The sequence below is a fragment of the Triticum urartu genome, chromosome 5, assembly GCF_003073215.2.
Source record: "Triticum urartu cultivar G1812 chromosome 5, Tu2.1, whole genome shotgun sequence".
NCBI lineage: Eukaryota > Viridiplantae > Streptophyta > Magnoliopsida > Poales > Poaceae > Triticum > Triticum urartu.
Window position 1 is genome coordinate 569,521,915 of NC_053026.1, and position 23,303 is coordinate 569,545,217.

Below are 23,303 nucleotides of genomic sequence, written 5' to 3' on the forward strand. Positions count from 1 at the left end.
TTGTTGACTTGCATTTCTACAGGAAACCGAGTTATATGTGATGTTCATGTCGTTTCAATTATTGTGGACCATCGTGGTTATGAACTACTTATGTCATTCGAGACTTTGTATGTGATGAACTTCTCATTCGAGACTATTTGTGTAATTTGAGATTATGTGATAACTATGTTTGTCAGTTGCTATTATGTGAACACTGATGTTTGTCATTTGCTATTATGTCATACTATAGGTGTTTGATAAAACAAAATATCTATGTGAACACTAATGATTGTCATTCGATACTACAGGTGTTTGATAGAAAAAACTACTACACCAGGGCCAGACGCCATGGACCCTGGCGTCTGGCTGCCCTATTTCTGCTGTCCCATGCCTCTGCTTTTGCTTCCAGTCGACCACCAGACGCCAGGGACCTTGGCGTCTGGTCCCCTGACTTCAAACCAGACGCCAGGGATCGTGGCGTCTGGTCCCCTGACTTCATACCAGATGCCAAGGACCCTGGCGTCTGGGACCCTGTACATTATTTTGTACTTATTTCACACAAGAAGATATCACATAATATAATAATATGACAGGTTCATAAAACACAGAAGATAGCACATTTCACAGAACTTTCACCACGACAAATTCTTGCATACAAACGACAACAAGTTCACAGATTTTTCATCACGACAAATTCATGCATACATAAGACACCAAGTGCATACATAAGACACCAAATTCAAGACAACCTTAAAAGTTTTTACCACAACACCAAGTTCATGCATACAAACGCCACCTAGTTCATACACTTCCAAACAAGAAGCTCACTTCCTCCTTCCTCTCTTCACGAGTGCTGGAAGTGTAGGCTCCTCCTCTTCGTTGTATGCCTCCTCCTCCGCCTCAATGTTGGCCTTATATCTTTGCATTCCTATTGGGATAAGCTGACGAGGATACTCCGGACTATGGAATTGTGTGTTCCATGTCTTCTTTCTATCTTTCTTGCCTGGTGTCTTAGCTATGGCTTTGCCTTTCCTAGAGCGAGCATTGCCTTGTGTCGGTTGTGTAACCTGTGATGGTTGTGGAGCATCAACATCATACTCATGATCCTATTGATGTGTTGCATCATACTCATGCTCCTCATCTTGTGTTGGCTCCTCTTAATGTGATGGCTCCTCTTCATGGACCTCCTCCATGTCCTCATCGTTTTGGATATAACACCGTCTATTAGCTCTGGCGCGGGTACCAGGTGCATACACGTCACTGGACTGAGCACCATGGCAAGAAAGCATTGCTGCCATCTTATGGAACCGCTTCTTGAACTTCTGCAACAACACAAAATATGCTATGATATGAGATACAAATAAATAATCCGCGAAAAGAAACTTTTATAATATATTGGTCACACCTCCATCGTGCTCCTAAGAGTCCTCTCAGATAATACACCACCAGGTGGATGACTCAGTGCAACATTGGCATCGTTGACGCACAGAAGCAACGATCTGCCCTGCAATTCATGAACACACCAAACTTATGTATTTGAAAGAAGACAACATGATGCATGCAAGTTTGTTAGAATATGTCAAACAGACTACCATTTCGTCATGCATCGGTGCATAGTCAACGTGAGCCCCTCTGGTGTCTCTCACAGCCGTGTCGAAGGTATGATAACCTTCTGCAGTCTCCGGGTCTTCAGATACCAACTCCGACCACTCCTCGTGAGTCCAACCAGGCTTTAGCTTTAACCGGTAACGATTCGCATACCACACTTGATACTTCTGATATGCTGACTGATTGTGAGGTCTATTCTCTGATTGCACTAACGTGTCTCTTTGATTCCAAATTTCTATCCACGCACGGTGTTTGTTTGCCCAATCCGATATATCCTGATTGTTCCTTCGATCGAACCTACAAATGATGCACGGGACAAAGCATTAGCAAACATAGACTTATTCAATGCTCTACTACATACTCAAGGCATGCTTGCTCACCGATGCAGAGATAGCATTTCCTCGTTGCTCTCCTCAATTGGAATACCTTGTCTTCTTCCAAATTGTCTTGTCACACGGTCTACAAAGTGCCACTCGACTGCGAAGAAGCATATCATTGGGCACCTCGCCCGCCAAAGATGGCTATCACGCGTGCACATCTCATTAAGATCATAGTCACGATCTTCCATATAAGGCAACCAATGTACCTGCAAAACAAAGAGATACATTGTTAGATACAAGTTTCATTCTTGACTAAATTTGGTCTCATCGAACTTCTCGATACCTGCTCAACAGTCAAGGTGTCCAGCTCGTTCATATAGCACTTGTATCGCACACGCGAGCTTCCTGTGTACACTGTCACTTGTTCCCAATAGTAAGCAAGCGTAGGGTGCCGATATGGATCATCATCATGCAGCCCGTCTGGATTACCCCGTGGGTTTGCCATGTTGGGGTCCTTGATATCGGGCCGTCCAACCGGGATCCGCTCCCACATCCACACGGATAGGCTCCAAACAAACCCAGCCAATGAGGATGTATCTCCCTTCCTGCGACACGCCAAGTCAAGCAGCAATCAAACAAACATGTTAGATATGGAGGCGCATGACAAATGCAAGTTAAATGGTTGCAAATATCTCTTACCTGACGATACAAATATGCTAGTGCGGCCGAACCCCAACTATACTGGGTATCCCAGTTATTGAGTAGCTCCAGGAACATCCAGAGGGCCGAGTTCCCGGTTGCATCTGAGAAGACTACCTTGGTAAGCACATACCAAAGATAGGCCCGCGTGTACTGCTGCACAACCACGTCATTAGCACCCTGAGGGCACGGATTGGTGTTTCCTCTAACCGCTTTTAGCCAAGAATGCCTCACTCTCGCGGTATCGGCCTTGCCTTCCTCAAGGGCGTCGGGCTGAACACCAATTAAAATGCCAGTCCGTTCTCGCCAATTAACGGCACTGACACGACCGGTAACAGCTTATCCGTTGATAGGAAGGCCGCTTATCATAGCCATGTCCTCAAGGGTCATCGTCATCTCCCCAAATGGAAGGTGGAACGAGTGAGTCTCCGGCCTGCAACGATCCACAAGTGCGGTCAGCGCCGCGTGGTTCACCGGCGGAGCGCGTCGCTTAAACTGCAACACGAATGGGAGAAGACCCAATCTCTGAATGTAAGGCTCGTACCGTGGGTCGTAAATAAAGTCATCAGCCGAATGTCCCCTCATGCGCATAGCAACTACAAGCTGCAAATAAAGTGATCTTTTAATCAATACAAGAACACAAATGAGAAACAACAAAAAATGATAAGTCTTGCTTCTTACATGTCCGTTCCCAATGGCACGAGCACGATGCTCCTTATCCCACTCATCGATTAATCTTCCATACCAAGGTCCATCATCATCCGCCATCCCACCAAACAAATCACAACATGAACTACAATTATAAACGATAGAATTTGCTTCTCCAAGTTATGCAAAATTTCTTCATATGCAATCTATATATGCAAAATTTCTTCAAATTTGCTTCTCTTAAATAATGTAACACATAATCATCAAATTTCATCATCTCTTTTGCAAAAAATATTATGCCATCTATATATTCAACTATATTGTCATACCACTTCACACATATAATATTTTTTCTAAATATATTTGCTTGCCCAATATATTCTTGTCAGATTCAAACAAATATTATGACATCTATATATTCAACATATACCTAATTTACTAGCACATGCATACATCATCTATAATTCAAAAAAAATTCACAAACTAAGTCTATTGGTGGACAAATACAAACATCTACCAACTACACTATCTACATAATCATCTACCAACTACAAACATATTCCTAGAACAAAGAATATATCTACTCATGTGACATCCCCTATTGTGAAATAGTGCATCCACAAAGAGAGGGGAAAACCAAAACAAATTGGAGGGAAAGGGGGAGAATACCTCAAGGATGCTTGGGGGCCTCAGATCCACAAATTTGGGTGGAGGATGGAGTAGATCAAGGGGGGCTTTGGTGTAAGGGAGAAGAGGGGCGAGAGAGAAAGAACTCTCTGTTCTTGCTTCGGTCGGCGCCAGGGAGAGGTTGGGGATGAGCGGGATGGGCCCGTGGGGTTATCCACTTACCAGGGCCAGACGCCAGGGTCCTTGGCGTCTGTCCCCTTTATCACGTCAGCAGGTCAACGGGCAGGTGGGCAGTGCGGGCTAGGGTCTCCTGGCGTCTGGTTCGCAACCCAGACGCCAGGGATGTTGGCGTCACCCAAAGAGGTTAAAATCGATTTTTTTTAAATGTGGTTAAATAGGAATTTTGTTAGCCTTTTAGGTCAGAACAGTAATTTTGTCCCGCAAGGGACGGCTGCTACGCACCTACTTCCCTCTGCCGTAGTTTCTGTGTACGTCAGAGGATCCTGTTCCCTCGCAGCCATGGGCGGTGGACGGTGGTGGACGTATCCGCGGGGAGGTCTTCCCCAGGCGCGTAGGGCTGCTTATCGTGGACGGGGTGGGCTGCGGGGCCTGTTGAGTGTTGTTCGTCAACTCGTTCCATGAAACCCACCCGACGGTGAGGTACCTTGCTCGTGCCCGCAACCTGTTTGCTGTTTTGCTCAAGAGACAGGTCGACCAAAACCCAGCTGGAGTGATGTAATCAGGAAGAAGGATTACCTGGCGTCAAACATGGCGTGTGAAATCCATCAGCCCAACAGTGCCGCCGTTCTACCTGGACGACGATCGATTGGTTTGACCTCTTTGAGAATTGAGAGCACAGCGCCGTGCGTGGCATGGCTGGATAACCTGCTCCATTGCTCACTCGTCTATGCGTCCTATGGAACTGTCGCTGACCTTGACCCGAGTCTGTTAGAGGAGATAGGCAATGTGATCTCTGCTATTATAAGAAGTTCCTCTGGTATGTTAGATCCGTTGACGAATACAAGTTGTCAGAGCAACCCCGTGAAGTGTAAGGATATATATCTTGAATAACGCTTGCAAAGATAGTTTAGGGTCACGTACTCAGCTAAATCTTCTATGCTGTTGCTTACTATCTCTTAATTAAATCTTATTCTGTGGAACTCAAAAGTGTAAAACAGATGTGAATCCTGCATAATGTGTAGTGAACATGGAGTGATCTGTTCCGAATAACTAAGTAGCTAGTAGAAAATAATATTTCACTTCTGAACTCATCGACAGGTTGTTTTCTTAACTCCCTGAGAATGGAACTATGCAATAGAAGCAATTACTACTGGCTTACCACTGTTGATAATTCCTTGGTAGATAATTAACCAACTACAACAATGCACATTGGTGTGGTGGCAAAGGCAAATTGGTGTGCGGGTGCATCGTGCTAAAGGTGTAGTGACAAAGGAAGAGGTACGTAGAAAGGTGCATAAGAGAAGTATTAGATGGTGAACTTAAGTCCAAGTATGCTTCAAATTGTTGTTGAAACATTCCTAATGCGATAGAAATGTGTTATATTTTAAATTGGTGTCATCTCTAAACTGTAATTTTATACTTTTATTACTGGGGAGAATGCCTACTGTTGTTGTGTTAATAGAAATTATAATTTACAGGTATATTATCTTTGAGGGTAAACATTTATGAATGTATTATTCCATCCTTCACTTTTTTTTTTAAACGTGCATTTCTGTTGTACTAATGCAAGTTCTCTTGTTTGTCAGTTCAGTAAGACAAGAAATGAGATTAAGACAGACATGCAAAACTACGCAACTCCGAAAGGTATGGACACATATGTTAAGTCTCGTTGTTTCCTTCAGAAATATTACATAGACCACACAAACCATTATATCCCTGTTTATATCCAGTTACAGAAGGAATCATTAATTGTCAAATTAAACTGATCTCACAAGAAATATATTGACTACCGAGGGTACCTTGATGACAACAAATACTCTGCTTCATAGCTATACTGCCGGCTTGTTTCCTCCATGTTCGTACCCTCAATCATTGGATACTTCAGCACATCCTTGACATGCATTAGAACACTATCATGCGAGGCCCCAAGGTTCTCAAGTGCCATCTCCACTTGCCTCATGGTTGGCCGGTGGTCTACGTCAATCCTCACACATGCCACTGCCAACACAGCTACTTCTTCAACCTCCTTTCCCCCTTCTTTCACGACCTGAGGATCTAGCACGCGAACCAGCTTGCCCGCTGCTAGCGAAGCGGTGAAATATCTGACAAGGGTTTCCTCCTTGGATGAACGATATGAGCATGGTTTCTTCCTAGTGAGAAGCTCCATGAGGAGGACGCCGAAGCTGTAAACGTCGCTCTTGTCGGTGAGCTGTCCCGAGTAGAAGTACAATGGGTCCAGGTACCCAAATGTCCCTTGGATAACGGTTGCGGTCTCTGCTTGATCGACTTGAATGCACCTCGAAGCTCCAAAGTCTGACACCTTTGCTACGAGACTGCCATCTAATAGAATGTTTTGGGACTTGATATCCCTGTGGACTATAGGAAAGGACACCGCCGAGTGAAGGTAGCCGAGAGCTCTTGCAGTTTCAGTTGCGATCCTTAGCCGATGTTGCCATGTTAGGGATGGTGCTGGTTCCTGGACATGGAGATGATGGTAGAGGGTCCCATTGGAAATGAACTCATACACCAGCAGCGGCACCTCCGTCTCAAGGCAGCACCCAAAGAGCTTCACCACGTTTCGGTGGTTGATCTGCGAGAGGATGGCCACCTCATTTATGAACTCGTCAATCTCCCTCTGAATCGCGACCTTGGACTTCTTGATGGCCACAACGTGCAGGTCTGACATGATGCCTTTGTAAACCGTGCCGTGCCCTCCTCCACCGATCTCGCGAGCTTTGTCGAAACTGTTTGTGGCCTTTTGTAGTTCCACCAAGGGGACGATCATCCTCTCGGCAATGTCCGCCTTCTGAGACACCAATTGTTGCAATAGATGCCCTCGATTTTGCCTGAAGAATCTCTTCTTGAGCAGTTTTGCCCTCTGTTGCTTCATCTTTCGGGACACCAAAATAGCACCAAGTACCATGAGTAGAAGGCTGGCTCCACTGCCAACTCCTATGCCGACACTTAAACCTGAAGAATGTGCACAGAAAATGTGTCTTTGTTATGAAGGAACAGTCTCTGACATCTAAAACAGAGCATGAACTGTGCTCCAATCTGCATGTTTTATTGGTTTTGGTGCTCACCTAGAGAAGATTTTATGCAGCCATTTCTTATGAGCGGGTCACCTTGGGCGCCACGCGGGCACCGGCATAGGTGTCCTCCCGCCGTGTTGGTGCACTCGCCGAAGCACATGCCCGGCAGGGTGCACTCATCGATGTCTTGGCATCCGCCGGCAAGGTATGGGTTGCCTTGGTACCCGTCCAGGCACCGGCACACGTAGCCGCTGCGGTACATGCCGGAGACGTTATGGCAGGAAGCATGGCTGCTCTGGCACGCGCTCCTTGGTGCGTCCACAGGGCAGCCCGACGTCGCCACCCCTGGCAGCACCACCGGCTTGGAATCCACCGCAAAGTCGAGGACGACGGGCACGGCCGGCCGGCGGGAGGGCGAGTACCCGGTTGAGTCGTTGAGGAGCGTGGTGGAGGCGCCTTCGAACCACCCTCTCTCGGCGATGCGCACCGCGATGGGCAGCCTGTCGGCGTACTCGTTGCTCGCATCCAGCGACCTCATCTCCACGTCGTAAGAAGGGCGGCCTATGGGGATGGGCGTCTCGCAGCAGCCGATGCCAGAGCAGGCGGCGCCGCCGTAGCCAGCGGAGCTGGTCACGACGCCCGTCCACTTGTCGTTGATGGAGCAGAAGGAGGAGCAGCAGCCTACGACCCCGCCGTCCCCGACCAGCGTGGCCTGCACGTTGCACCCCGTCACGACGAAGTGGTTGCGCATTTCCGAGAGCACGTAAGGGCCGCCGGCGCCGAGGCCGCCCCACGTGCCGGTGCCGTCGAGCCCCCCGGAGAAGGTGAGCTTGACCTGGCCCGCGCTGTCCAAGATTTTCACCGTGGAGTTGGCCAGAGAGATCTCTACGACTTGAAGGTCGCTGCCGACGAGCAGCCGTGGCTCTCTGCCGCGCGTCCGGTCGCAGGTGAGGTTGAATCCCGGCCGGTGGCATCCGTTCCCGATGCCGAACGGGTACGGCACTTTGACGCCGCCGCAGCTGGTCGGGCAGCGCGGCCGCGGCCTTGCACCTGGGCTAACCTGAGCCACCGCCGTTGAGTGGCAGAGCAGCAGCAACAACACCGTTAACGCGGCTGCCGGAATCATCGTCGGATAGTAAAATGATACCAGCCGGTTGTTCGATGATTGTCTCTCCAATCCATTACTATAAAACTTTCTACAAGTTGGGCAGGTTGCAATAGAGCAGCCGCAACCTACCGTGACAGTGAGTGCTCGCTCGCTTGACCGAACACGGAACACGCGTGCATGCATATGCGAGTTGACTGACCTGGTCTGCCTACACAGGAGTATTCTTTTTACCTTTGTGTCCACATTCTCGCATTATCTTTTTGATCTCGTGAATTTTCTATGTGATTGCGCAAATAACGCAATAGTTTGGGTGAGAGCAAAGCATAACCAAATGATTGTTTAAGCCACGTAAGGGATTTTTTTATTGAATTCGTGTAAAGGATTTTTGATTGTATGGCCTTGTGATGAATTTACACATGTTCAAGTGAGAACCGGTTCAGCTAAACCAGCTCAACTAATAAACCAGTCGGGTGAAGACGAGATACTGAAGCTTCAAGTCCCTAATGAAGGTGAGCGACAGTACATGATTAACACAAGGTTTTTGCTGCTGTTTCATCAGGTCAGGTGGTTGAAGCAAAAAAAAATTTGTTCTAGGGTGCAAGAAGAAAGATTTGCAGAAGGCTGAGGGTGAGTCTGGTGACGGAAGCAAGAAAATGCATTGTTGTTTCTCTCTCCTTATCCCAGTAGATGGTGTGAAGAATGGGCACCAGTTATCTTCATTTTCCATAAGTAAACAAGACATTTACGATGGCTACATACTTAGGAACATGTAGGCAAAAATTCCTACACACGCAGAAAATAACTTATTGACCTCTTCGCTTTACTAATGCCTCCTCCTTTGACTTTCACACTGTGAGTGCCTCCCTCTCATGATTTTCAGCCATATCTTGACGTCTAAACCCGTACTTCTAACCATGTACAATTCCTTCCTAGGTGTAGCGTCTCTCAATTATTGGCACTCTTGGTTTACGGCTGCATCCTGAAGAGAGAAAAGGGCCACACAAATTGTAATGCAATGTGTGGTTGTGTTGGTAGTGGAACAATACTCATTTATGCTTTGTAACACTAGTAGAAAACATGACTTTGGTTCGGGCCTGGCCAGTCCATTAGTCCCGTTCAGTCATGAACTGGGACCCATGGGGCATACGTCCCGGTTCGTGAGCCCAGGGGTCCGGCCGGGGCCTCGTGGGCATTGGCCCCGGTTCGTCTGGACCCATTTGTCCCGGTTCCTGGTCAGGGTGGACACGGTCCGGGCCGGTCCGGTCTCGGTCCGAGCCGGTGTTTGGACCGGACGCCACCGGTCCGGACCGGACCGGACCGAGCAGTGTCTCGGGCCTATTTGCAGGGACCGGACCGGCAATGGCGGGCCACGAGCCGGACCGAGAGGACCGTCAGGACCGGCCAAGACATGGGCAGAGCGCGCTCTGGAGCTCCGGTGAGAGTTGTTCATCGGGGACGCATTGCTAGAGGAAGCGCAGCTCGTTGAAAAGATGTCTGGGAGCTTCAGAAGAACCAGGGGGAGCTACATGAGGAAGAAGAACACCGGAGGGGCTCACCGGCGACGAATCTGGCACGACGGCCGGTGAACGGAGATAAAAAGGACGACGGCCGATGCGGCGATGTAGGACCTCCCTGGTCGATTTCGTTGGTGGGGACGATGGACCGAGTGTGGCGCGTCTAATGGACATAGTTTCTGGGGCCATCGAGTCCAGTGGCCGCGCGGACGACGGCCTCGTGGCGGCAGACGTAGACGACAGTGGTTTCTTGCGCCCCCGCCACGCCTGAGCCGCCACGCCCTCGCCACGCACCTGCCACGCCCCCGCCACGCCCCCACCACGCCCCTGGCAAGCCGTCGGCACGCCCCCGCCACGCCCCAGCCACGCTCCAGCCATGTCGCCGACTGCCGCCTTCGGTCCGCTCGGTTGGCTCGGTGAAAGACCGGACCGGACCGAGGTTTTCTCGGGCCTGTTTGTAGGGACCGGACCGGCCATTTAAACTAGCGGGCCAGGACTGAGCCGGCCCGAGCCGAGTGGGCCACGAGCCGAACCGCCGGACCGGACCGTGTCGTCCACCCTGAGTTCCTGGCACGAACCGGGACCAATGGGCCTCGCTCCTGGTCCACATACATTGGTCCCGGTTCATGGCTCGAACCGGGGCAGAAGGGGGAGCTATAGACCCGGTTCCAGCGACGAACCGGGACAAATGAGTTGCCTATATATACCCCATAGCCGTAGCAGAGCACTCCACAGTGCTTTGTTTTTTCTGGCCCGCAAGGGAAGGGCATTTGGGTGCTCTAGCTCACCTCCTATGCAAATGAGATGTTCAATGAAATGTCCGAGCCACACTAGTTAAGCTTTCTCCTCTCGAAGCTCGACCTCCAAGCTCCATTTTCCCCCAGATTTGCATAGGTTTAGCGGTCCGTCACGTCCCGTCCCTATCTTCACCGCCGTCGATCGCCCGCGCCGATCTCGTCGCCGGCACCAACATGGTGAGCCTCTTGTTATTATCTTCTTTCTGAAAGAAAGAATTCTTACTTTAGATAGATACTTGTCAAATTTTCTTACTTTTATTATTGCTTGTTATTATATAGTGCGATTGTTTTGGTATCCGCCCCCGTCGGCCCTCGTCCTGTCTATGATTCGGATGTGGTATATATTATCTTTTTATAACTATTTGGTTCATTTATTGTTTATGAAAATTATGCCGACCAATGTTTATCAAGATGGATGCAATGCGGTTGAAGATTAGAAAATATGCTATTCATACCGAGGCTTGGTATCATTATGCCGTTGGATCAATTGTTACCTTGGTTGTGATTATGATCGCATTTGTTGTTGCGTTGAAAGGTTTTATATAGTTTCAATGTATGGTTTAACTAGATGTTCTGGAGAGCTATATGTTGTTTAATGAGAATTATGTATGTACTTTGTTTTTAATGTGATGGTGAACTTCTATTATTTTGGTCATTTATCTATCCATGTGAATCTGTAATGGTTTTTGACACACATAATTATATATAATGCACGCAGTGCATCCAGTTTTTGCTGTAACCATCTCAACTTTTTAGCACATGCTATGTGGGTGAAATGATGATACCATGCCCACTTTCAACCTTTTCAGAGTTCGTCTGTAGTGGTTTTCAATTTTAGGGTCATTTAGCTAAAAAATCAGTAAATGCATAAAAAATAACAAATGAAGTCAGAAAGGGTTGAAAACTGATGATGTGACTTTGAATGGTGCATTTTGAACACACAAAAAGTCTGGAGTTCAAATAAGTTAAAAAAAATGAAATCCCTTTGTAACATATGAGTTTTCGTCTGAAACCCTGATACTTCAAAAGAGATTGTCCATTTTGTACACGAAGTGCATCCAGTTTTTCCCGTAACCCTCTCAAATATTTAGCACATGTTATGTGGGTGAAATGATGATACCATGCCAACTTTCAACCTTTTCAGAGTTCATTTGTAGTGCTTTTTAATTTCAGGGTCATTTAGCTAAAAAATAAGTAAATGCATGAAAAATAACAAATGAAGTCAGAAAGGGTTGAAAATTGATGATGTGGCTTTGAATGGTGCATTTTGAACACAAAAAAATTGTAGAGTTCAAATAATTTCAAGAAAATGAAATCCCTTTGTAACAGATGATTTTCCGTATGAAACCCTGATACTTTGAAAGAAATTGTCCGTTTTGTACATGAAGTGCATCTAGTTTTTGCCGTAACCCTCTCAACTTTTATGCACATGCTATGTGGGTGAAATGATGATACCATGCCAACTTTCAACCTTTTCAAAGTTCATTTGCAATGCTTTTGAATTTCAGGGTCTTATAGCTGAAAAAAATTAGTAAATGCAAGAAAAATAACAAATGAAGTCAGAAAGGGTTGAAAATTGATGATGTGGCTTTGAATGGTGCATTTTGAACACACAAAAAGTCTGGAGTTCAAATAAGTTCAAAAAATGAAATCCCTTTGTAACAGATGAGTTTTTGTCCGAAACCCTGATACTTCGAAAGAGATTGTCCGTTTTGTGCACGAAGTGCATCTTGTTTTTGCCGTAACCCTCTCAACTTTTATGCACATGCTATGTGGGTGAAAGGATGATACCATGCCAACTTCTAACCTTTTCAGAGTTCATTTGAAATGCTTTTGAATTTCAGGTTCATTTAGCGCAAAAAAATCAGTAAATGCATGAAAATAACAAATGAAGTCACAAAGGGTTGAAAATTGATGATGTGGCTTTGAATGGTGCATTTTGAACACACAAAAAGTCTGGAGTTCAAATAAGTTCAAAAAAATGAAATCCCTTTGTAACGGATGAGTTTTTGTCTGAAACCCGGATACTTCGAAAGAGATTGCCCATTTTGTATATGAAGTGCATCTAGTTTTTGCCGTAACCCTCTCAACTTTTTTGCACATGCTATGTGGGTGAAATGATGATACCATGCCAACTTTCAACCTTTTCAGAGTTCATTTGTTGTGTTTTTCAATTTCAGGGTCATTTAGTGCAAAAAGAATGAACTAATAGCAAAAATCATGAACTTAAAATAAGCAATAAAAATATTATGTTATGATCAACTAAAACAAAATGATAATATTCTTCAATAGCAAAAACAATCAACTAAAAAGTTTTTATAAAACTCTAATAGCAAAAGGAATCAACTAAAAAGCTTTTATAAACCTCTTGTATTTTTTAAACTAAAATTATATAAAATTTATGCAACTAAAATTATCAAAGTATTTTCCGTTCAAAACATTAATGGCACAAAGAAGTTTCATAAAGAAATTTTTTTGTTAACAACTTTAATAGAAAACTAAAATAACAAAATCTGTTCTTGATTAAAACAAAGATTTAAAATAACCTAAAAAATACCAAATTTAATATAATGATAAAACACAATAATATTAAATAGCTGGAAAAAGAATCACTCAAAGATCTATTTTTTAGTAAAGTTATTCACAAACTAGTAATTCCCACTAATTTAAAAGAATTCAAATTTGAAAATTAATGGCACTAACAGAAAGTCTATAATTTTTGTGACCTAACAGCAAAAAGAATTAAAGAAATAAAGCAAAAAACAAAAGAAAATAAATAATGCAAAAAAAAACAAAAAACTAGGAAAAAATGCCAGCTACTGGGCCACCACGGCCTGAATACGACTAGAAACCCCGTTGGGTCAGGATTCAGGCCCGTAGCAGGCCCAGCAGGCCCATAGACATAGAGACAAGATTAGGCCAGAAGGCCTGTAATAGTGAGGAGTTCGAATGGGATGGCACATCAGCGCTTATAAACAGGTGCCGAAGCTCCTCAACTAGCGAGGTGGGACTAAACTTTCCACCGCACTGCGCCAGTACAAGGCTTTTGGTCCGGTTGGTGGCACCAACCGGGACTAAAGGTGTGCATTGGTACCGGTTCGTGGCACCAACCGAGAACAATGCCCTCCTTAATTAGTCTCGGTTGGTGCCACCAACCGGGACCAAAGGCCTCTTTTCAACAGCCCAAAGGGCGGGAAGCAGAGGCTTTTGGTCTCGGTTGGTGGCACCAATCGGGACTAAAGGGGGCATTGATCCCGGTTGGTGCCACGAACCGAGACCAATGATTCGTGTGTATAAGCAAGACTTGTGAAAATTTTCACTTCTCATCTCGCAGTTGGCGCCCCGACGACGCTGACGACATCGACGCCGCGAGGCTGCCGCCCCCGACCGCCGTCTCTGTCGTCCCTGCCCTGGCCTCGCCGCACCCTACCCCGACCTCGACGTGCCCTGCCCCGACCTCGCCGTCGCCGAACCCTGCCCCGACCTCGCTGTCGCACACGCCGAGCGCCCTGCCTCGACCTTGCCGCCGCTCGCCTGCACTATGAGCCTCACTGCGCCGTTCCCCCTCCTCTCCCTCTTCCCCCCTCGCGCCCCAACGCCGCCGCCCGCCCTCACGCCGGCGATGAAGGCCCTGTTCACATATATAGATTTTTTTGTTCATATTGTAGTAGTAGATGATGATGATGATGATGTATGTATGTTCATATGCAAAAGTTAGGATTTTTTTTTCTGTTCATAGAATTTTTTTGGTGATATTATTGTAGAATATGCAAATGTTTGTATGTTCATATGCAAAGGATATGTCATTTTTTATAGAATTTTTATGATTTTTTTCTGTTGTAATTTTGTTCATAGAATATTTGTTGTTTTTTCCGTTGTAATTTTGTTCATAAAGTTTTAGGATGAAAAAAAATAAGAAGAAGGAGAAAAAATGGGAGGAGGAGAAGTTTCGTTTAGTTTTAGGATTATTTTAGTTTATGTTTAGTTTAGGAAGAAGGAAAAGAAAAAGGAGAAGAAGAGGAGAGGAAGAAGAGGAGAAATAAATAAGAAGAGGAAAAAAGGAAAACAAGAGGAGAAGAAGAAAGGAATAGAGGAGAAGAAGAAAAAATAGAATTCTATTTTTTCTTCTTCTCCTCTATTCCTTTCTTCTTCTCCTCTTTTTTTTCTTTTCTTTTTTCTTCTTCTTCCTTTCTTTATCGGGTATGTCGTTATCGATATACCCCCTCCCCGATAACTTCGACATGATGGGTGGAGGGGTCACCGAGGGTTCGAGGGGCAAGGGTCGGGAACTAGCTAGGGTAGAGGGTCGAGGGTCGCCGAGGGTCGAGGGTTCGAGGGTCGTCGAGGGACCGAGGTTTCGAGGGTCGAGGGACGTCGAGGGGTCGAGGGTCGAGGATCGCCGAGCGGTCGAGGGTCGAGGGTCTGGCAATGTGCACCATTTGATCCAAACCCTTGAAGTGTTGCCGAGGCCACCCAAATTTACCAAGTTAAAAGAGCGGTGTCATCGAGGCCACCCCAAACCCTTGAAGCGTTGGCGAGGCCACCCCAAACCCTAGAGAAGCATCGAGGCCACTAATATGATTCCTTGTTGTGATTAGATAGCTAGGTCTACGTTTGCCACTAATATATCCACCTGATGTCATGTTTGTATAATAATTGCCATGTTGTAATATTTGCAGAAACAATGGAGCACGGACGAGACGATGCAGCAGAAGAGGTGTTGGGGGACATAATCTTACCCGGAGGTGATGTCTTGTCGTATCTTAACAACAATGATGGTATGCAAGGACAGGGTGAAGAAGCAGGCTACGGTGATCGAACAATGGAGGATAAAAGACATGATTATGATGGCTCCGGTGACCGAATGCCAGTGCAAGAAGGAGACCGTGATGACGGCTCCGGTGACCGAACAGAGTCCGGCCAGATATATATATTAATTAAGCCTGTGCTGACTAGCTAATTGATGCATTCATTGTTTTGCTATGGACACATATTAACTGTCGTCTTTGTTCTTTTTTCTAGCCCTCCAGATCGATCACAACTTCAGTAAATAAACGAGGCCCGAAGAAAAAGTTGCGCTCGGATGAAAGGTTTGAGATCACAGCAATCACGCGCAATGGCCAACCGATTGAACCCATCTGGACAAAGCAAGCATTTGCTGCTCAGTGCGGGGTTCTTGTTAGGGACAAGATCCCGATCAACATCCACCAATGGTTTAAGCCTAAGAAGGAAGACCTTGAGGTGTCTTATGTCAATGATATCCAGAAAGAAGATCTTTGGACCGTGCTGAAGGCAAATTTCACCCTACCGCCTGAGGAGGATCCGGAGAAGCCAGTTAAAGAGCAATTGATCAAGTCTCATGCTCTTAAGAAGATGGCAGAACTATTCAGGAGGTGGAAGAATGAGCTGAAAACATCATTTGTCGACAAAGAAGAGACACCAGAATTCACCGGCCAGTATGAGAAGATCAAAGAATTCTGGGACGCATTTGTGACCCACAAGACATCGGAGAAGAGTAATAAGATGTTAGCGAGAAACAAGATAAATGCTGCGAAGAAGGAGCATCACCATCGCACGGTGTCAGGTGGCTACCTCAAAGCCCGGCCATTGTGGGCCAAGGCTGAGAATGACCTGCTTGATAAAGGGGTCGAACTAGAGACATTGAACTGGCCAGACCGTTGCCGGACTTGGTTCTTCGGGGTTAGCGGAAGTTTGGACCCTTTAACAGGGAAGTGCGTTTGGATGAACGAGCAATTGCGAATACCCGTCACGAAGCTTCAGGAATATATCGCCGCAACGCAGCAAGGGATGTTCATTCCAGACAGAGAGAACGACGAGCCCAGAATGGCCCTCGGGGATCCTGAGCACCCTGGACGGACACGAGGCACTCCAGGCTCCATTTCGTGGAAGGTTGGGTTTCCGGACGCAGGCGGTTACAAATGCCAGGAGAGGAGGAAGAAAGTGGAGCAGACCCAACTATAGGCGCTGCACGCAAGGGTCAAGCGCTAGAGGAACGAGAAGCAGTTCGCAACAAGCTACCTGCCGAAGCTACCCCGCCATCTCAGCGGAGAAGCAGCGTGGCTTCCACCGAGCTGCATCAGCTGGAGCCTGTCTTCACAGCTCCTACTAGCTACCCTGTGGATGCTATCATGGAGTCTCAACATTGCCACCTTATGACACAATGGCAGAACTTCAAAGTCAAGGTGGCCGTCGGCTCTGTTCGACCTCCTGAACCCGGCGAAACTTTTCACTGTCGTCCAATTCCAGAAGGATATGCTAGGGTGACGGCGGACGAAATAACGGAGGGATTTGAGGACCTCAAGCTTGACCACCCTACCGGTGAAGGGGAGACTCGGCTGGGTTCTTCTATGAAGACTCCATGCCTATGGCGGAAGGAGCTCATCAACCTTCCCAACAGGACGCCTCCACCTCCTCCGGCGAGTCAGGGCACTCCGCCTCCTCCTCTGGCGAGTGGTCAGGGCACTCTGCCTCCTCCTCCGCCGCGTGACAGCACTCCGCCTCCTTCTCCACCGGCGCGCCCGAGTAGCCAGCCTCCTCCTTCACCGCTTCGTCAGCAAGGGCGGAAGAGACCTGCCGCCGCTCCGGCTGCTCCAACGCGTTGTAGTCCTTCTCCTGTGCCTCATAAGCAAGGAAAGAAGACAACCGATGACCCACAAGTAAAGGGGATCTATCGTAGTCCTTTCGATAAGTAAGAGTGTCGAACCCAACGAGGAGCAGAAGGAAATGATAAGCGGTTTTCAGCAAGGTATTCTCTGCAAGTACTGAAATAAGTGGTAACAGATAGTTTTGTGATAAGATAAATTGTAACGAGCAACAAGTAACAAAAGTGAATAAAGTGCAGCAAGGTGGCCCAATCCTTTTGTAGCAAAGGACAAGACGGAACAAACTCTTATAATAGGAAAAGCGCTCCCGAGGACACATGGGAATATCGTCAAGCTAGTTTTCATCACGTTCATATGATTCGCGTTCGATACTTTGATAATTTGATATGTGGGCGGACCAGTGCTTGGGTGCTGTTCTTACTTGAACAAGCATCCCACTTATGATTAACCTCTATTGCAAGCATCCGCAACTACAACAAAAGTATTAAGGTAAGCCTAACCATAGCATGAAACATGTGGATCCAAATCAGCCCCTTACGAAGCAACGCATAAACTAGGGTTTAAGCTTCAGTCACTCTAGCAACCCATCATCTACTTCTTACTTCCCAATGCCTTCCTCTAGGCCCAAATAATGGTGAAGTGTTATGTAGTCGACGTTCACATAACACCACTAGAGGCTAGACAACATACATCTTATCAAAATATCAAACGAATACCAAATTCACATGACTACTAATAGCAAGACTTCTCCCTTTTCCTCAGGAACAAACGTAATTACTCACAAAGCATATTCATGTTCATAATCAGAGGGGTAATAATATGCATGTAGGATCTGAACATATGATCTTCCACCAAATAAACCAACTATTATCAACTACAAGGAGTAATCAACACTACTAGCAACCTACTAGCACCAATCCCGGACTTTGAGAAAAGAATTGGATACAAGAGATGAACTAGGGTTTGGAGATGAGATGGTGCTGGTGAAGATGTTGATGGAGATTGCCCTCTCCCGATGAGAGGAGCATTGGTGATGACGATGGTGATGACTTCCCCCTCCCGGAGGGAAGTATCCCTGGCAGAACACCTCTGCCGGAGCTCGAGATTGGTTCCGCCACGTGGCGGCGGAGTCTCATCTCGAAAAGTTCCCTCTGATTTTTTTCTCATCGAAAGACTTCATACAGGAGAAGATGGACGTCGGAGAGCCACCAGGGGCCCACGAGGTAGGGGGCGCGCCCTAGGGGGGGGGGCACCCCCCCACCCTCGTGAGTAGGGTATGGGCCCCCTGGCCTTCATCTTTGGCGAGGATTTTTCTTTATTTATTTTAAGATGTTCCGTGGAGTTTCAGGACTTTTGGAGTTGCGCAGAATAGGTCTCTAATATTTGGTCCTTTTCCAGCCCAGAATTCCAACTGCCGGCATTCTCCCTCCTTATGTAAACCTTGTAAAATCAGAGAGAATAGCCATAAGTATTGTGACATAAAGTGAAATAACAGTCCATAATGCAATAAATATCGATATAAAAGCATGATGCAAAATGGATGTATCAACTCCCCCAAGCTTAGACCTCGCTTGTCCTCAAGCGAAAAGCCAATACCAATAAATATGTCCTCATGTTTAGAGGTAGAGGCGTCGATAAAAATAAAATACAGACATGAAGGCATCATGATTATTCTCATAACAACAACATATATAGATTTTGTCATATGATTACTTATGTTCAAGTGATGATCTATTCACAATGCAAAAGTATAAATCATAAACCTTATTGGGCTCCGACAAACTATAATCTCAGTCATTGAAGCAATTGCAATTTATCATAACATCGGAAAGAGTCTATGTCAGAGCTAAAAAGCAAGTCCACATACTCAACTATCATTTAGTCCTCCATAATTGCTAACACTCACGTAATACTTGTGGTTACGGAGTTTTAATCGGACACAGAGAAAGATAGGGGCTTATAGTTTTGCCCCACAACCTTTTACCTCAAGGGTAATGTCGACAATAATGGTTCATGCTCCCCTACATCCAATTAGATATATATATATATATATATATATATATATATATATATCATGTTCTTTCCAACATGCTGAGCTTGCCAAAGGATAAAATGAAAAAGAAAAGGTGAAGATCACCATGACTCTTGCATAGGGTAGAAGATAATAATAAAGGATAGGCCCTTCGCAGAGGGAAGCAGAGGTTCCCATGCGCTTTTATGGTTGGATGCACAAAATCTCAATGCGAAAGAAAGTCACTTTATATTGCCCCTTGTGATATGAACCTTTATTATGCAGTCCGTAGCTTTTATTACTTCCACATCACAGATCGTATAAAGCTTATTTCTCTCACACCAATCAATCATACATATTTAGAGCAATTTTTATTGCTTTGCACCGATGACAACTTACTTGAAGGATCTTACTCAATCCATAGGTAGATATGGTGGACTATCATGGCAAAACTGGTTTAAGGGTATTTGGAAGCACAAGTAGTATTTCTACTTGGTGCTGAGAATTTGTCTAGCATGAGGGGGAAAGGCAAGCTCAACAAGTTAGAGGATCCATGACAACATACTTTATCTCAGATATAAGAAAGACATAACTCATTACGTTGTCTTCCTTGTCCAACACCAACCCTTTAGCATGTCATATTTTAAAGAGTGCTCCCAATCATAAAAGATGTCAATGATAATATATCTATATGTGAAAACCTCTCTTTCCTTATTACTTCCTATTAATTGCAACAATGACCAAAGCTATGTCTGCCAACTCCCAACAACTTTTAATCATCATACTCTTTTTATGTGAAGTCATTACTCTCAATAAGATCAATATGAACTCTTTGTTTCTTTTTATTCCTTTTCTCTTTTCTTTTATTCACCCAAGATCATGGCAAAATAATCAAGCCCTTGACTCAACACTAATCTTTATTATATATAGCTCACGGACTCGATTACATAGAGAGATCAAAGAGCAAAACTCAAAACTAGATCATGCCATAAACTTTACTCTACTAGATCAAGATACTACTAATAGGATCGAACTAAGAAAAACGGTAAAGATAGGAGTTGTGATGGTGATACGACACCGGGGCACCTCCCCCAAGCTTGGCAGTTGCCAAGGGGAGTGCCCATACCCATGTGATTATATCTCCTTGGTTGGTGAAGAAGGTGGAGGTGTTGTTGATGATGCAGGCTTGTCATCCATCTTCCAAGGCATAGGTTCACCATCATAGAAGGATGATCGAGTCTCTGGAATCCTCGAATCTGCAGCCACACTCATTATTTTGAATCTATATTCATACTCATAGTTTTGGTTTTGCAGGTCATAGATTTGGGCTTGGAGGTGCTCGATCTTCTCGTATAGCTTGAAGATGGCCTCCTCGGTGTTCTTGGCATCCGGCTTGTAGTTGTTAGTGAACTCCACGGGCATCGTGTGGCTAGCGTTGATTCCACGCTCCACCATCCCCTGGCACTTGAAAACTTGTTGCTCCATTGCTTCGAGCCTCGTCTCCACGCTTCCGGTTCCCTTTGGTCCCTCAACATCGCGGATGTGCAACAACCCATCACGCATCTCAATGGCTTGAGGGTGTCGCAACACCTCCGCGAGGTAAGGGTTGATGACCTTCTCGAAGAACTTGTCCTTGGAAGCACTTGGGGACGTCATGATAATCTAGATCTGTCAGAAAAACAGCTCGAAGCAAGAACAGAGAATAATTGCGTGATACGAGAGTCAAAACCTTCGGGAGAATATATAATGAATTTTTACCAACCAAAATACGTAACGTGCAAGAAAACGAAGTCCGGAAGGCACACGAGGTGCTCACGAGGTAGGGGGGCACGCCCAGGGGGGTAGGGCGCGCCCACCACCCTCATGTCCTTCCCGGACTGCTACTTATTTTTCTATTTTTCTAAATATTCCAAAATGGAGAAATATTGCCATAAAAATTGTTTTGGAGTCGGTTTACTTACCGTACCACATACCTATTCTTTTTCGGGGTCTGAAACGTTCCAGAAAGTGTCCCTTATGTATTCCTCCGGGGTTACGGTTTCAATAATATTGGTTTCAACATTTATGGGATTACCTGAGATATAATGTTTGATTCTTTGACCGTTTACCACCTTCGGATTTGTGCCTTCGAAGTTGTTGATCTTTATGGCACCGGAACGATAGACCTCTTCGATAATATAGGGCCTTCCCATTTAGAGAGAAGTTTGCCTGCAAAAAATCTTAAACGAGAGTTGTATAGCAATACATAATCACCTACATTAAACTCACGCTTTTGTATCCTTTTGTCATGCCATCTTTTAACTTTTTCTTTAAACAACTTGGCATTTTCATAAGCTTGGGTTCTACATTCATCAAGTGAGCTAATATCAAATAACCTCTTCTCACCGGCAAGTTTAAAATCATAGTTAAGCTCTTTAATAGCCCAATATGCCTTATATTCTAGTTCGAGAGGTAAATGACATGCTTTTCCATAAACCATTTTATACGGAGACACACCCATAGTATTTTTGTATGCAGTTCTATAAGCCCATAATGCATCATCAAGTTTCTTGGACCAATTCTTTCTAGACCTGTTAACAGTCTTTTGCAAAATTAATTTGAGCTCTCTATTGCTCAACTCTACTTGACCACTAGACTGAGGGTGATAAGGAGATGCAATTCTATGATTAATATCATATTTAGCAAGCATTTTACAGAAAGCACCATGAATAAAGTGTGAACCACCATCAGTCATTAAATATCTAGGGACTCCAAACCTCGGGAAAATAACTTCTTTAAGCATTTTAATAGAAGTGTTATGATCAGCACTACTAGTTGGAATAGCTTCTACCCACTTAGTAACGTAATCAATAGCAACTAGAATATGTGTGTATCCATTAGAGGCAGGAAAAGGTCCCATATAATCAAAGCCCCAAACATCAAATGGTTCAATAACAAGTGAATAATTCATAGGCATTTGTTGACGTCTACTAATATTACCAATTCTTTGACATTCATCACAAGACAAGACAAACTTACGGGCATCCATGAAGAGAGTAGGCCAATAAAAACCAGATTGCAATACCTTATGTGCAGTTCTATCTCCAGTGTGGTGTCCTCCATAAGCCTCGGAGTGACACTTGCGTAGGATTTGTTCCTGTTCATGCTCAGGTACACAACGTCTAATAACACCATCTACTCCTTCTTTATAAAGATGTGGGTCATCCCAAAAGTAATCTCTTAAATCATAGAAAAACTTTTTCTTTTGTTGGTATGTGAATCTAGGCGGTATAAATTTAGCAACAATATAATTAGCATAATCAGCATACCATGGAGTACTACGAGAAGTACTTATAACATTTAATTGTTCATCAGGAAAGCTATCATTAATAGGTAGTGGGTCATCAAGAACATTCTCTAACCTAGACAAGTTGTCTGCAACGGGGTTCTCAGCTCCCTTTCTATCAACAATATGCAAATCAAATTCTTGTAGCAAGAGAACCCATCTATCAAGTCTAGGTTTAGCATCTTTATTTTCCATAAGGTATTTAATAGCAGCATGATCAGTTTGAATAGTTACTTTAGAATCAACAATATAAGGTCTGAACTTATCACAAGCAAATACAACTGCTAAAAGCTCTTTTTCAGTAGTAGCATAATTTCTTTGAGCATTGTCTAGAGTCTTACTAGCATAATGAATAACATTTAATTTCTTATCAACTCTTTGCCCTAGAACATCACCTACAGCATAATCACTAGCATCACACATAATTTCAAAGGGTAAACTCCAATCAGGTGGCCGAACAACAGGTGCAGAGACTAATGCTATCTTAAGTGTTTCAAATGCTTCTACACAATCATTATCAAAGACAAATGGTATATCTTTTTGCAATAAATTAGTCAGAGGCCGAGAAATTTTTGAGAAGTCCTTAATGAACCTCCTGTAAAATCCGGCGTGATGAAGGATACTTCTTATACCTTTGATGTCCTTGGGACATGGCATCTTTTCAATAGCATCGACCTTGGCTTTATCAACTTCAATACCTCTTTCAGAAACTTTGTGCCCCAAGACAATACCTTCATTAACCATAAAGTGGCACTTTTCCCAATTCAAGACAAGATTAGTTTCTTCACATCTCTGCAAAACTCGATCAAGATTGCTCAAGAAATCATCAAAA

General features: G+C 44.9%; 2 protein-coding genes across 2 annotated transcripts; both read right to left on the reverse strand.

The window, feature by feature from the left end:
- Window positions 1-658: 658 nt before the first annotated feature.
- LOC125506064 (serine/threonine-protein phosphatase 7 long form homolog) lies at window positions 659-3,532 on the reverse strand. The gene is made up of 8 exons (XM_048670941.1): window positions 3,288-3,532; window positions 3,151-3,209; window positions 2,607-3,039; window positions 2,251-2,512; window positions 1,968-2,173; window positions 1,572-1,884; window positions 1,385-1,483; window positions 659-1,301 (listed from the first exon to the last, which is right to left on the reverse strand). Exons 4-8 carry the CDS (start codon window positions 2,458-2,460, stop codon window positions 1,137-1,139), a joined length of 993 nt encoding a protein of 330 aa, XP_048526898.1. The 5' UTR covers window positions 2,461-2,512; window positions 2,607-3,039; window positions 3,151-3,209; window positions 3,288-3,532; the 3' UTR covers window positions 659-1,136.
- Window positions 3,533-5,689: 2,157 nt separating this feature from the next.
- Window positions 5,690-8,335, reverse strand: LOC125506066 (wall-associated receptor kinase 2-like). The gene is made up of 2 exons (XM_048670942.1): window positions 7,145-8,335; window positions 5,690-7,031 (listed from the first exon to the last, which is right to left on the reverse strand). Exons 1-2 carry the CDS (start codon window positions 8,217-8,219, stop codon window positions 5,848-5,850), a joined length of 2,259 nt encoding a protein of 752 aa, XP_048526899.1. The 5' UTR covers window positions 8,220-8,335; the 3' UTR covers window positions 5,690-5,847.
- Between the last annotated feature and the right edge of the window lie 14,968 nt (window positions 8,336-23,303).